The following is a 16,080-nucleotide window of genomic DNA, read 5'->3' as shown; positions in this document are numbered from 1 at the left end:
TGAAACTCAAATACATGTTGTATATTGACAAACAATCAAGATGCCCAAAATAGCTAGTGATTTTATTCTGTCTTACTCAAAAACAGGAAAAGTAATTCTGGTGGGATTATTGATATCATATTGCCCAGCTAGAACAACCAGAACCACAAATGCATTTGTGAATTAGTTAATAACACTATGATGAAACATTTAGAAGATTCTGTTCCCACTTCAATCCTGTGTACAGTTTTAGGTGTCAGAATTAATCTCTAAAGACCAAATTTAGCCCCAGTTATCTGCCAGTTTATAAGAATTTTCTCAAAATACTGCATTCATTTAATAAGTTTCAAGTGCCTTCATATTTAGTTTGTCTAGAACAGGGGTAGTCAACCTTTTTATACCTACTACCACTTTGTATCTCTGTTAGTAGTAAAATTTTCTAACCACCCACCGGTTCCACAATAATGGTGATTTATAAAGTAGGGAAGTAACTTTACTTTATAAAATTTATAAAGCAGAGTTACAGCAAACCCCTACCGCCCACCATGAAAGCTGGAATGCCCACTAGTGGGCGGTAGGGACCAGGTTGACTACCACTGGTCTAGAACAGTGATGGCAAATGCCTGGTTTTTGACTGGTTTGGGGGCCGTTTTTGGGGTTGTTTTCAGGCCATTTTTGTTTTTCGGCCAGAGCTCCAAAAACAGCCTAAAAATGGCCTCGAAAATGGCCAGAAACAGCCTGTTTTTGGGGCGTTTCGGGCTGTTTTCATGCCATTTCCCAGTGCTCCAACAGCTGGTGATGGAGTGTGTGCCCACTCTGCATACCGCCTCTGGCACCTGTGCCATAGGTTCGCCATCACGGGCCTAGCACATAGCTCAGCATTGACTTTGAAATAAACTCTTAATGATGACAGTCATGATGTCAGATAATTGATCTTGGCACCCTTATCTGCAGCCATTTGGGGATGGGCTTGAGAAACTGATCAGAAGCATTCATCCCATGATAATTATTTTTCCATGCTGATTTTAGGCAATCTGTAAATACTGTTATTTTTAGGCATTTTACGCTTCCCCAACTTGAATCTGCTGCTTTTTTATATTTGTTGCTCTAGATGTTAACTACTCCTTTTAAGTTTTTTATTATTACTATTATTTTTTAAATGTTATTATTACTGTGATTTCTTTTGAAGCATTTGGATGCAAGGGAAAATGAAAATTAGGCTGCTCAGAGTCACCTTGAACTGTGAGATGGGCAGCAATTAAATTTGACAAATAAAGACCTGGCAGTTTAAATATTTTTCCTGGTTTGTCTATTTATCTGTCATGATTATCTTCAGTTTTAAAGAGATTTTCCCAGGTATTTCTTGAGATACAAAATATTGAACCTGCTACTTTCTACATTCAAAATGGGTGTTTATTTACTGAAAGCCATGATCAAGAAAGGGAAATAAGATATTGAAGAAAAAAGGAAGGAATTTTAAAGTTTTCTTGAAAGTTTAAAATTTTCTTGTAGTGTAATGTGGAATTATTTGCTTCTCAAATGCTGTTCTTAATAGGTTGTTCTCCTTAAAGTAAATCTTCCACTTTACAGTTCTTACCTTCTTCTGTTAACTGTACCTCTTGGCATTTTTGTCAAGTAATATTTGCAACTTTTGTTTCAGCTGCTGAAGTGAAACCTTAATAATGAAAGGTTGTTTTCTTCTAGAGCATATACTGTATATTTCCAGTTTCATTTGTTAGAAAGAGAGCTGAGAATATGAATTGTTTGTTAAAGCAATATATGGCAGATCACAATCTTCTGCTTTATATTATATTTAACACACGATTCTCAACTTGCAAGTGGTACATGCATCTATATCAACTGTTCAAATTTGAAGTCAGATCTAAACTGTCACAGTTCTTGACAGTACCATTAACATCAGTTCTGGGCCAGTTCTTTTTCTCCCTGACTTTCCATTCATCAGGCTATACATGTATATTTTTTTCTGCTCCGGAAAATATAGCTCTGTGAGGCTTTATTTCAGCCTTCGACAATTTGAAGTGTTAAATCCATCCCATTTTCAACTGATTGGGAATTCTGGGCATCATAGTCCTAGCATATCTGAAGTGTATCATGTTTAGGGAAATCATAACAGGTGATATGTAAATAACTCATTGGAAAAATGTCTATAGAGATTCTCAATTATCCAGGCCATGGCTGACCCAAAGATGCTTTTCAAAATGCAACTGGACTTTCTTGGGGTTTTTCTCTCTGAAAATGTTCACTTCTCATTGAAGAAGTTTCTTCAGTTTTTCTTCAACCGAAAAAATCTGGGTGCCTTTTGAAAAGCACCTTTGGGATAATTGTTGGAAAAAATATTTTTACTGTAGCCCCCTCAGACCTGGCTGTGCTACCTTATCATAGCATAGTCAAAATATAATTTGGTTTGACAGCGGTTTACTATAAAAATTTACAGTTAGAAATGGTAGAACCTCTTAGAGAATTATTTAATATGATTCAAATGGAAGGTAAAGTGCCTCCATCTTGGAAGACAGCGTTTATATCTTTGATACCCAAAGAAGATCAAGATACTACCCAACCCAAAAATTATAGACTTATTTCATTACTGAATGTAGATTATAAAATTTTTACTAAAATATTAGCAAATAGGTTAATGTTGGTTATTCAACAATTGATACACACGGACCAAACAGGTTTTATACAGGGGAGACAGATGAAAAGTAATGTCAGATTAATTATTAATGCATTAGAATATTTGGGAAAGAACAACCAGATCCCTGCTGCGTTTATATTTTTGGATGCTGAGAAGGCCTTTGATCGAGTTAACTGGCAATTTCTGTTGAAGATATTGCAAAAAATGCAGATAGGAGATAATTTTTTACAGTCAATTAAAGCAATATACCAACAGCAAACAGCACAAATCATAGTCAATGGAAGTTTAACAGACTCCTTTCAAATTGGAAAAGGTACAAGACAGGGCTGTCCTTTGTCCCCATTATTGTTTATTATAACTTTGGAAGTATTGTTGAATAAAATACGGGGCTTGGATGGTTTAAAAGGGATCAAGATTAGGCAGCAAGAATACAGAGTGCGCGCTTTTGTGGATGATTTGGTCATAATATTGGAACAACCACAGGAATCCAGTATGGTCTTAATGAATACGATTAATCAATATGGTCAAGTGTCTGGTTTTAAAATAAATTTAGGAAAAACAAAAATATTAGCTATAAATATGAATACTAAACAAAAGGAAGCATTAGGAGTGATGCTAGGATGTGAGGTAGTTAAAAAAGTCAAATATCTTGGAGTTAACATCTTAACTTCAAATGGAAAATTATATAAGCATAATTATGAACCACTTTGGCATAGTATACAGACAGAGATGAAAAAATGGGAGAAATTGCACTTATCTTTGTTGTGTAGGATAGCGGCAGTGAAAATGAACATCTTACCAAAATTTTTATTTCTTTTCCAAATATTACCTATACTTAAAAAAGATGTGAATCTTTTAGAATGGCAGAAGGATATCAACAAATTTGTATGGGCAGGAAAGAAGCCGAGGGTAAAGATGAAAATAATGCAAGATGTACGTGAGAGAGGAGGCTTGAAACTACCTAATTTAAAACTATATTATGATGCAGTGGCATTATCTGTAATTAGTGATTGGACTCATTTAACTAATGATAGAATATTGAATATTGAGGGACACGATCTGGTATATGGTTGGCATGCTTACCTGTTATTCAACAAAAAATTGGATAAGAATTTTAAAAGTCATATTTTAAGAAATGCTTTACTGCGGGTCTGGAAAAAATACCAATATAAATTAAATGACAAGATACCTATGTGGGCAATTGAAAATATGAATATAGCACAAAAACAGGACAGAATTACTTACAGACAGCTTCTTACCTCGGAAAGGGGGGTACTACAATTAAAATCTTTAGAGGTATTAAAAGAGGAGAAGGTAGTTCAAACATGGTTTCAGTATGGGCAATTACAGGCTAGGTGGAAAATAGATCAAAAAATTGGTTTTATCCAAGTTGAGGATAATTTGTTTAAACAAATAAGAGATCAAAGCTTAATGCATATAAAGAGGATATATAATGTATTAATACAGATGGGTTCGGAAACAGAATTAGTTAAAGATTGTATGATAAAGTGGGCTCAAAACATTGAAGAACCAATAATGTTGGATACATGGGAAAGAATCTGGGTAAGAAATGTGAAATTTACACAAGCTCAAAATCTGAGAGAAAATTTTTATAAGATGTTCTATAGATGGCATTTAGATCCTAAAAAGCTGGCTTCTATGTATCCGAATGTACAGCCTAAATGTTGGAGGTGTGGTTCTCTCGATGCTAGATATTATCATATATGGTGGACCTGCCAAAAGGTTAAGGCATTCTGGATAAAAATATGGTGGATTATGCAAAATATCTTTAAAAGAAGGATAAAGTTTACTCCTCAGTTATTTTTACTAGGTATATGTACTGACTTTACAGTGGTAGAGACTAACTTGATTCTGCACCTAATAATGGCAGCAAGACTGTTGGTGGCGCAATACTGGAAGAAGGAAGACTTGCCTACAACTCAAGAATGGACATTGAAAGTTACAAACTTAGCCGAGATGGCTAAAATATCGGCATATATTAAAGATCACTCAAATGAGAGATATAAACGAGACTGGAAAAAATGGATTGACTATATACAAAATAAATACGGGACCAAGAAATTCTAGTTAGCCTATGCTTAAGATCAGAAATGATTTAAATTGTTTAAAGTTAGTTCAGCAAGAAGAAGCTAAGGTCAATGTAGAATGTCATTAATTTCTTTATTTCTTTTTTCTCAATAGATTTTAGACTGTGTTTGTTAAAAATCCATACCGTATACGGGTTCTGGGAAGTCGGGGGGGGGAGGAGGAGGGGGTGGGGGTGGAGGGAGGGAGGGGCATACAAAAAAATTGTATTTTGATGTTTTACTGATTGAGGAATGATGAAATATTTGTGTTTTAAAAAAAATAAAACTTTTGAATCAATAATAATAATAATAAAATAAAATAAAATATAATTTTGGTAGGCTCATCCATGATATGAAGGTCATGCTATCTTACTAGATAAAGCAACCTATAATGGGCAGGTATGACATGAATACTCAAGGTGAATGAATTCTTTAGTGACAATGGCACTGAGGCTATGCAGGAAAGGAAAAAAAAGCTGTAATAGGAAGGTTATAACAAGGATAGTATTGGATACAATGCAATCAATAACCCAATAATACAAATTAGACTTAGTGAAAAATTCTTTCATATGTTGAGTGTTTATGCTCTAGTTATTAATGCGTAAGAAGAGGAGTTGAAGAGCATTATAGTCAAGTTCATTCTGAAATTGCTACAACATTTGAACAAGATGTGCAGCTTGTGATTGCAAACTGAAATTGCAAAATTGGAAATAAGACAGAAGAAAATGCAAACAGATTCTATGACTAAGGAAAATAAAATGAAGTAGGAAAACAATTTATTAATTTCTGCCAAAGACAAGAAACAGAAGAAAGCAAACTGAATATCAGAATAAACAATGAAATGTTCCAAGAAAGAAGCCAAAGACAAGAAAGAAAAGATCTCAGGAAGGAACTTAATAAAGAATTTCAGAGAGCTGCTAGAAATGACAAGAAGCAGTATTGCAATGACTTCTGTAAAGACATCAGTGATAGAAACAGACACAGAAATACAAGAAGTCTCCCAACAGATATCTGAACTCAGAAGGAAAACCCAACCTTGAACTGGTATGCTGAAGTATGCCAACACTGAGGTGGCAACTGATTCATAGAAGATCAAAGATGTGAGTATACTGAAATTTTGAGATATCAATATTCAAGATGATTTAAAACAGGGGTGTCAAACTCAAGGCCCAGAGGCCTGATTTGGTCTACACAGTACTTAGATCTGGCCCCTGGAGACACCCTGGAAACAGCAAAGGTCTGGCCCGCAGTGCCTCTGCCAATGAAAATGGAGCTGCGGGTGGCCCTCCTGACCTCTGTTTTTGCTGGCAGAGGATTGCAGGAGGCCATCATAGCCAAAACGGAGCTTAGGAACCTGTTTTCGCTGGCAGAGCGCTCGGGCCACCACAGGTACATCCAACATGAGTAACTTCAAGCTGGCCACACCCACTCTGGCCATGCCCACTCTGCCCCCCCCAAGGTCAAACACAACCCTGATGTGGCCCTCATTGAAATCGAGTTTGACACCCCTGCCTTAGAAGATATTTTTCTACTTACAGGAACTTCTAGTACTATAAGAAAAAACTAGATCCGCATTCAAAACTCCCGACAATATTATGGATAGTCAAGAATACAGCAAATAGTTATATAGCAAAGAAATCCAGAGTTCCCAATTGAAACACAAATGACTCAAATTATTAGACTTTGGGCATATGGTGGAAAAAACCCTAGATTTCTTGAAAAATCCATAATGTTGTGAAAGATGAAAGAGAAAAGGAAGGCAACCAGCAGCAACTTCTCAGTTATGATGGCAATATAAAGAACTGAAGGATCATACTGGAAAAAAAAATACTGTGTTTAGTTAAGAGTTGACACTGACTTGATGGCACTTAATCATCAATCAGATTTTCTTGGGTATTTGTTGGAAAGTATTACCTTTGTGACAGTTACATAAATTGTCTGGGTGTTTTTTGATTCAGCCATCCAAAATCTCATCAATATCAGCATATTATCATCCTCTAAAACCAGCTTGTCATCTTTCAAAATCCATCTATTTTTAATCTTTAGCTTAAGTAGATGAAAGTATGAAAGCCATGACCCACTTTTATGGCAAATGACAGGAAACCACCCCAGACAGTAGCTGCATCATTTTGGCAAGCATATGATTTCTGCTCTAGCAAAAAGAGGCTCTATTTGGATTGTCCCCAAAGGTGCTTCTTCAAAAGGCAACTGGACTTCGTTTTTACTTGAAGATGTTTTGCTTCTTATCCAAGAAGCTTTGAAGAAGCACCTTTGGAACAACCATGGCCCAGATGACTGAGAATCTCCATAGTCAATCTGATTGGTCAAGAATTACATTGCTGTTTTAACAAATAACTTGGTGGATATGATTGACAAATGTCTGATAATGGTTTGAAGAGTTTATCTTTTGGAGATGACAGAGTTTAGTACAGAAATGAATGGTTACCCTTAATTTTTCTTCCTCGTTCTCCATGGTAAAATAATGTAATATTTTTTATGTTGGAAGAGTAATGTTCAGTGACATTTTATGGCCCTACTATTTAATTGCTGAATGTTGGTTACAATTGCAATTTTTTAACTTCCTCTAAGAGAAAATATCACACTTCTTATAGTTCTTTGAAATCTGTTTTGTCAGAAACACCTGACTCCTAAAAACAGAGTTGCAAGCATAACAGCACAACAGCCACAATACTAGGCTGCTTACTACATATAACAATTTTAGCTTGAAGATTCCCTTTAAAAATGTAATTAGTGGGTTATAAGGAGCCAGTGTTTCCAAATATGATCACTTGGCATATAATTATGAAGGTTTAGAATGCCAACCTATGATTTCTTCTCTTTTAAAAGAAGCAGTCGATGAACTTTCATCCTGAAATAAACTTCTTTGAAAAACATTGTCAGGCATATTTAATGTTGCCAATAAAACAAAACTTATATTTTATTCAATATATTTATTATTGTAAGGTCCTTTTCAATGACAAATGTTACTTGGTGCAAACTTCTTGCATGTTACTTAGCCTGGCATATAGTTCAAATGTTTTTCCCCCATATCAGCACTCTTAACTATTTCACATTGTGGTGAGGGCAAAACACCAGCTTCCTGCAGCAGGTTGTTTGTTTTCTATTATTCACAAGTCAGATTCCTACCTCTCTGTCTACATGGGATTTTGCTACACATGAATTTTTCTGCTTTGTTCATGAATATATTTGAGGTTCAACTTCTAATCTTTCATCCTTTGTAATACTATAGAAAAATATATATTACAGTGGCATGAAAGCGCCCTCAAACATTCAATTGCCTTCAGATCTTTTTTTTAAAAAAATGGACAAAACAGTGTAAAATCTTTAAAAAAAAGGTTAAAAACCCTATGAGTTTTGCTCCACTGGTCATAGCTGACTTTAGAGTGCTCATCTCCATTTCTAGGACATTGAGCCAGTGCTGTAGGAAGTCTGCACAAGGAGCTGTTCATATGGCTTAAAAATAAAGTTAAAGCAAAGTAAAAGTGACTTGCTAACTTATTGTTTTGGGGCCTTTATTTTATGCTGACTGAATGCTACTCTAAAGGGAAGATTATGGGAGAAAACCAGCACAAATATTATTCTTACATTAATTATATAATGTAATTATGTAGAAATATAATATATTGTATATAATGTAATTATGTATATAATATACTACTATAGTATATTAAGGTTAGGAAAAAGTCAGAATGCACAAAGAATACCAAATGCAATTATGTTCATTTATTTCAATAGCTGAATGGAACTCATTGAATCAAGAGGAGTATAATTGGGAGACATTTTGTTTGCTGTCTTATTGCCAGTTGTTAACTCTATCAGTCATTTCATTCACATGCTATATTCTTTTTTCTTATCCTCTGTTTTGTCTGCTTAAGTTTGCAGACCAAACAAAAGGAGGATATAACGTATGTGTAAAATTACTCATGTCACGCTTAATGTCTAAAACTTCCTTCTCATAGGAGCTAAATAATTTTTTCAAAGTTATAAAAACAATTATTGTCAGTCGGCTCCTTGTTAAACCTCTTAGAATACAAAGATATATTTTTTAATATCATTAGTTTTTTGAAATTAAAAATTGATTATATTTTCAGTACTCTTTCTACTTTCTGAAATATCTACAGTCCTAATTCAAATATCTAGCAGTTGTAAGGGATAAATTTCAAATAAATGTGTAAAGTAACATTTCCTAAGAAACTGTTATAATAGTTGTATTTAAATTTTTTAATGATATAAATAAATATACAGTGTAGGCAAATGCATAAGAACTTGGTAAATTCAATGAAATTTATTCCAAGTAATAAAATTTATTCTCAATGAAATCTATTCAAAGATATAAGACTTTTATATTATCCTTTCAGCAAATATCACTGAGCTTCCACTAAAATCCAATGAAATTCAAAGGAATGTATTTATGAGTAAATATAGTTAAACAGAAGATACTATAACTAATAATATTTCCCTTTCCAAATGGAACAATTTATCAAGATAATTTTAGGCTCTGTTTGGAAAAGATGGTCTCAAAGATAACAGGTAGACAAGCCTTGCTGGGTTTTATAGGTTAATATTCACACTTTGTTAACATTTGCATTTTACTTAGAAATTTATTGGCAGGCAACCCAGTACTTAGAGATATAGTGGCACCCAGCCACAGGAACTCTAACCACTTTAACAGGAAGTGGGCAGCCACATTCTATACTATAGTTTCCAAGTGGTCTTTAGTTGTACCAAAAAAGTTGAATCATAGTGGAAGGTGATAGATAACTTTTGCTAAGGCCACCCACTCAGAAAAATGCAATAACTGAAGCTGGGCAGAGCAATCCCAGATCAAGTAGGAACTGTGAATCCAGGAGAATCCATGCTCTTTCAGTGAAAATATGTCCAGAGCCAACATAGTAGTTGACTCAGGCTACCTCATAATTCATTTTAGCTTGAATCAATCCATCCAATCACTTAAAATCCCCTGCGGGGAAAAAACTATTCATCCAACAACTCATGATCTCTCATTTGTTCTTAATCACACTCATATATTTACTGATCTCTGAGATGCTAAGTAATAAGCATTTTCCATGTTTTTGCTTCAAGGCTTTTTGCCTCAGTAAAGGAATACTGAATACCTGAATACTGACGGTCCTCACTGTGTAAATAACCAGTTCCAGGAAAAGATGTGACTGATTTAAAGAGTTGACATAATTTATTCAATGATGCTTCAGGTATTATGTTTTCCACAAAGAGATCTACTCAAGCTGTGGTCTGATTTGCATGTTCTTTTCTTTATTTTGAATGGAGCATGAAGCTCTCATATTGTTTGTTAACATTTTATTTGTATTTTGGGGTTTATTTATTAGTTGAATTAGAGCAACAACAAAATTATAATTGGATCCAGACTTGTATATTTAATCTATTAATGCTTTCTTCATTAAAATAAGAACATATACTTTTAAAAGTAAATAATTAATTGAAAACTGTGATGGGCATAACCATCCAGCTTGAAGAGTTCTAAAATGTATAGAGCTTAAAGTATCAATCTAATCAAACAGAAAGCCAAATGAAAGGGTTTCAATGATGGAGCCTCTTCTATTCTCTGCACTACAGTAAGTGCATTAATCTGGAGAGTACAATGATTGTCCAATTATCATTTTCTGGTTGGCATCTATTATTCACACCTTTAAGCTATTGCATAGGCCATTGCACTCCATATCCTTAACATGATTGTTCAAAATTGATTACATGGAAAAGAAATGCATTATGCCATATTCATTGGTCATGGATAGAGCAGCTCAAATGTCTATTTGATCCAGGTCATTAAGAAAAACAAAACATCAGACATACCAGTTCTCCACCAGTCATTCAAACATTTGCTGGCTTTGGGTTACATGCTGATTCAACATAGTGTCTAACAGAATGAGATATGAATAAATCATTCTGTAATTCAAAGTTTATTCTAATTGTACATTCAGCAAATAATGTTTCTCATCTGCTGCTTTTTTATCCGCCATATTGGAGTATACATACTGATCCATACTGATCCTTTTTAATAGCATGATTAGTTTTCTATTATAAATGTTAGGCTCTATAATTTCAACAGGCAAACAGACAACACCCCTTTTCCCCACACTACTGGCATGAGCATATATTTAAAGGATTGCTAAACTTGGCCTGTTCATTTATGTGAGGGAAATATATCTTTGTGTTCACCATCCTTAAGAAAGGCCATGAAAAGCTACCTGAAAGCATGGAGAAAGATAACCAATATACATATATAATTAAGAAGGCATTTCCAATCACTATTCTTAAAACATAAACAGTTGAACTATCTTATAGAACTTTTAAAGTGCTTCTAAATGGTTTTTCATCTATGAGTCAAATGTCATTGTGCTTTCAAAATCAGTCAGTGCTTGTAGTTGACAGAAAACATATTCAAACTGCTTACCAATGTTTGAACAAAGATTTTCATGGATGGTCTCTCCTTTCTCATTGACATCAAGTTTTTTCCAACTATGGGGATATTTCCTGCCCTTCTTCACAACTACTCTTGAACTTCGTTTCTCAAGGAAGAGAGAGCTGTTTTTCACCTCTAGGAGGCCTTCACTGCTGTAACAAGTCCAGCTAGGAGCCTCAGAGCAGTTGGCAACAATCACCTTGCTGGAATGTGCAACCTTGGACCTGGTGATGGCCAGACATTGGCCAGTTCTGAGATGGAGAAGCTTGTCTTCTTGCAACCAATTCCACTGCTGATTAATATTGGTCAAGTTGCACATTCCCACATAAGCTATTTTATGACTTTCATAAATACACTGCTCTTTTAGCTCATGGATAATCAGAAAACTATCTAAAAAAAGGAGACAGAGAATCCATGGTAACAGAGTAGCGCATCAGTTAATATTCATAAGATAAGGACAATAACAAAAGTACAAATTAAAACCATTCATTTTGTCATCACCCTCATCATGCAAATATATAAATAATTCATATATAGATCAAAATGGTTTGGGCAAAATGTCAATTTTATGAATAATGATAAAGATTTGGTGAATTTCAGTCTTTACTTTTTCTTAAACAACAAAAACCTTACAAAAGTATAGCCAGATTTAGAATAGATTCATATGATGAGATTAACACATTTTGTAATACCACAATATTCACTGGCAATGACTGTCAGATATATTGCTAGTCCTTATGGGCCACATGTTTGATTCTTTAATAATGTATATATTTAATACTTTAATAATAATAATACTTTAATGTTCTTTAATAAGAACATTACTTGGCTGTAATGTTCTTAATTGTAATACAATTCCTAAACAGGTTTCCCCCCTATAATGTTTCAAAGGCACAATTGGTAAATTGAAGAGTAAATTCATCAAGATAAAATCTAGTCAATCATAACTATGAAATACCATGATATAATAATTATTCTATTTCTTTCTACCAAATATTCATTAAAAAGTTCCAATTAAATATATCAATTACCTGAAATAATATGCCCAGTTACAATTTGTATCTGCTATTCATTTCTACTTTTTTTACAGAATATTCTACGTATTATATATTGATAAGCACGTGATATTATAACTTTCAGAAAATATGAAATTGGACAAACAGGACAGCATCTCTGGAGTCTCACATTTAAGGCAATTAAAAAAAAACAAACTTAATTTTCTTTCTGAATAAAATCTAAATAGTTATGGGCTTCTATGGTCCATCCCTCTTTTTCTGTTGTATAAACTAAAGCTTAGAAATCAGTTATTCTATCTCACAAATCTTGTGGAAATTCCTAGTAATCCTTGGAAATCACAGCCAGAAAAAGAAAGAAACAGAAAAATTGTAATCATACTTACCAGAGATTGTAAAGGCCAGGGAAGTAGAAATTAGAACACGAAGTATAACCCCCATTTTCCCTCTAACAACAACTATTGCTTCTTTCTCTCTCTTCAATTTTTAAAAAAAAGCATAGTCTAGATAAGTGAAGTGAAGGCTAGGAAGGAAATGTGGTGTCACAAGAGGAAAAGTCAGTGACGAACATTTCCTTCTATTCAATTGTTTTTTTGGGGGAGTTTTACACCACTTTGAATTTTCATACAGTTCTTTACTCTCTATCTCTTATATTTAGGAAAACACAAGCAAAACAGAGCATTTAAAACAGATCTCAGCTAAGGATGAGGAGCTGTAATTTGACTTAATTGACTGTCTGCAGGTGTTCTTGTGTGTAAATATATACTGTGTTGTCCTGTAAATACCAGCTTTTTGTAATGATGTGTTATGTATAAATCTGGAAACATTATACATCTAGATGCCATATAGGATTTATCTGTAACCTACAAAGAAGAAGAGCAGGTTCTCTGGGGTCTCTTCATTATGAATTCAATTGAATATTTAAGCCTTGAGTGTTAACTTGCCACATTCACATAGCATCTTCATGTCATCATTTTTCATTGTACCTTGCTGTCATGTCATCCATTTTTATTTACCAAACAACTGTGATTGTGAAAGAAATTAATACCTTTTGACTGGATTTGATCCACACTTTTTTGAGGCGAGAAAGGAAGCATGAAATAACAAGCATGGCTCTGAAGGATGAGTTTCTTATATGTACCTCATTTTGATTAGTTCCATTGTGCTGTTGCTGAAAAAGGTGGCACAAGTCAAGAATTGTGAACTCTGGAGCTTCAGCTTTGTAGTGCATAGGTAAAAAAAGATAAAGGAGTCCCAGCAGATTTTACTCCAGTACTCATTGCTGACAACAGGGGAAAGGTTCATATCCCTTTCAATGCCATTGAGCCAGTGGTGTCCAAAGACATTTCTGTGGTCATATGACCAGCAAGATGTCATGGTGCGCTGTTACCTTCTTACCAAAGTGGTACCTATTTATCTACTTACATTTGAATGCTTTCGAACTGCAAGTTTGGCAGGAGGTAGGGCAAGGATGGGAGCTCACTCCGTCACCTGGTGCTTAGGTCTTGGATCTGGGCTGCCGACTTTACAGCTGACAAGCCTAGCATCTTAACTGCTGAGCCACTGTGTCACTTTTGGAAATCAGATAGCCTTCGGGATTGGGCAGCATATAAATGTGGTTAATAAATAAATGTGGTTAATAAATAAATAAATAGCTTTCTCACTGGGTTACAGACAAATATGTCATTTTCAGTCTTCCTGGCTAGAAATGTCCCTTGGTATCATCCAGGAAGTAGAATTATGATTGCTTTAATCTGGATTAATTTGGAAACAGCAGTTTGTAGAAGTAGTAAAGTGGAGTCACCAGTACTACTAGCAGTAGGTTTCAACAGCAGTAGCTCTTCTCTTGGTCTGCCCATGCTTGACCTTCCAATCTTATCATCTGCTTTTCTCTTGCTGGCACTAAGGCAGGTAATAACCACTACTAGTTCATTAGATTATAGGAACAGAAAGCTTTCTTACACATTACTTTTTGATTACCCAGATAGAATAGTTGAGAGGCATTTACAGATTTTGGAGAAATGTTCTCAGGCAGAATATTGTTATCATTGAATATTCCAACAGAAAAGTAGCAAAATTTGATGATAATGACAGAAACAAAAATTTAAAAATTACAAGCATCTTTAAATGCAGTTTATTGAGTACATGAAGCAAAGGTAACATCATTTGCTTTAGAAACCTATGAATAAATTGTGTGCTGAAAACCCTTGAGTTTGTTGAAGGTGAAATGCCAGCTCTTTTTTCCTGTAACAAATAGGCAAGGGAAAAAAAATAAAGAAGCCTTATGTTTAACAAAGCTTTCAAGATTTTGTTTCTCCAGGCATCCAACCTCGCATGTGGATACAGCTTTTTTAAAGTTAAAAAGAAATTGCAAAGAAATATTTAAAAATTTACTATATAAATATATGTTACAAAGATCCTTTTCTGTTTATTTGTAAAACTTGAATGAGTTACACATGCACAGAATTCTGTCCTGGAGCAAAAAAGTTTTTAACACAGTAGATGGTATTGAATAAATGCAAAACTATTGCAAAATGACATTGGATGCAATTTATTAGGGATTTCTCTTGACCTAGCTGCATTGAAATTAGAAGTTCAAAAGAACCCAGCGATCTTCACTAAAATGCATCCCTTTTTTAAAAAAAAACTTCATCTTTTCTGATAGGTTTTGCACAGGAAATGGTCCTTGTGTTCCACAATGTTTTACATTATTCACTATTTGCAGTAAATAGTTATGAGTATTTACTAGGGTCATCATATAAAATAGTTATTGATTTTTATTCATTTAAAAACCCACAAATTTATTTATTTTTCCTTTGTATGATGCTGTGGATATTAGTACTCAAAACCACCCCCTTGCGGATTTTACCACCAAGAATCGAAGGAGCTCCAAATTAAGTTTACTACATAATAGGGAGTAGTACTTAACAGGTACAATTGAACATCTGACTGGCTATTCACAAGACAGACGTTGCAAACATTGAAGCATGTATACAAATTTCTTCCGTGAAATTTCTCACATCCAGTTGTTATACATACATACATACATTCAGTGTTTCATATTCTATTAATACAGAAATAAATCTTCCTTAATATATGCACACACACACATGTGTACATGTGTGTATATGTGTGAAAAATTCAATGTAACATCAGCATATTAACCTTCATTAAAACTGTGTCAGGAACTCACAATACATTCAATGCAAGAGTCCATCAATCTTCAATGCTTTTTTTAAAAAAATGATCCACATTCCTTTGACAGGTTGAATGCTCTGCTTCTCCTTCTACAGCTGACAACTCCTTGAAGAAGTTGCTGGAAGGTAATGAAATAAATTACCTCCAAAAAGAGTGACCTGTTTACTTTTTCCATCTTGACTTCATTGGACGGCTTCAGCAGAGAGCCTGCTTTCATACAGATTCAACGCATGATGAACAAATTCATACTGTTCACTTGTTTGGACCATTCCACCTCTGAAAAGCAAGAACAAAGCAAAGCAAAATAAAAAGATAAAGTCTCACTGATGATACAATGAATTTCCTCCCCTAAAGCCTTGTGTCATCTGTCCTCTTGGTTTTTAGTTTATATTTAATTCTTATTAATTGTAATTATTTTCATAGATTTCTTTTTAACCTTTTGTAAGCAGGATCACTTCAATAGTGAAATGGGCAACATACAAATTAAATAAATAACTAAATAAAAAACAAAAAAAACCACCCCAATTTGATATTCTATCTGTGTCTGTGCCATACTGCATTTTCAATTTAGTCGGGCAGGGCATTGTATCGTTTCAAATACCATTCAACTCCCCGCCCCCACTTCCCAAAATCAGAATGACAGAAATGTCACCATGGAAAAAGACTTCTCTTTCTGGGACCATTTTAAGG

At 34.3% G+C, this 16,080-nt stretch overlaps 2 protein-coding genes across 2 annotated transcripts in view; both read right to left on the bottom strand.

Annotated features, from left to right (window-relative positions):
* Positions 1-12,658, bottom strand: part of PTPRB (protein tyrosine phosphatase receptor type B) — a 79,214-nt gene extending 66,556 nt beyond the window's left edge. The window contains 2 exon segments of the mRNA XM_032221327.1: positions 11,171-11,569; positions 12,579-12,658. Of these exon segments, the coding sequence (XP_032077218.1) occupies positions 11,171-11,569; positions 12,579-12,633 (454 nt within the window). The 5' untranslated portion in view covers positions 12,634-12,658.
* A 1,680-nt stretch (positions 12,659-14,338) lies between these two features.
* The window catches only part of PTPRR (protein tyrosine phosphatase receptor type R), an 81,295-nt gene continuing 79,553 nt past the window's right edge, over positions 14,339-16,080 (bottom strand). The window contains 1 exon segment of the mRNA XM_032220648.1: positions 14,339-15,666. Within this exon segment, the coding sequence (XP_032076539.1) occupies positions 15,573-15,666 (94 nt within the window). The 3' untranslated portion in view covers positions 14,339-15,572.

The sequence above is a fragment of the Thamnophis elegans genome, chromosome 7 (genome assembly GCF_009769535.1).
Source record: "Thamnophis elegans isolate rThaEle1 chromosome 7, rThaEle1.pri, whole genome shotgun sequence".
In the NCBI taxonomy this organism is placed as follows: Eukaryota; Metazoa; Chordata; class Lepidosauria; order Squamata; family Colubridae; genus Thamnophis; species Thamnophis elegans.
Note: the sequence above shows the minus strand (reverse complement) of the source record. Positions and strands in the feature narration are given on the sequence as shown.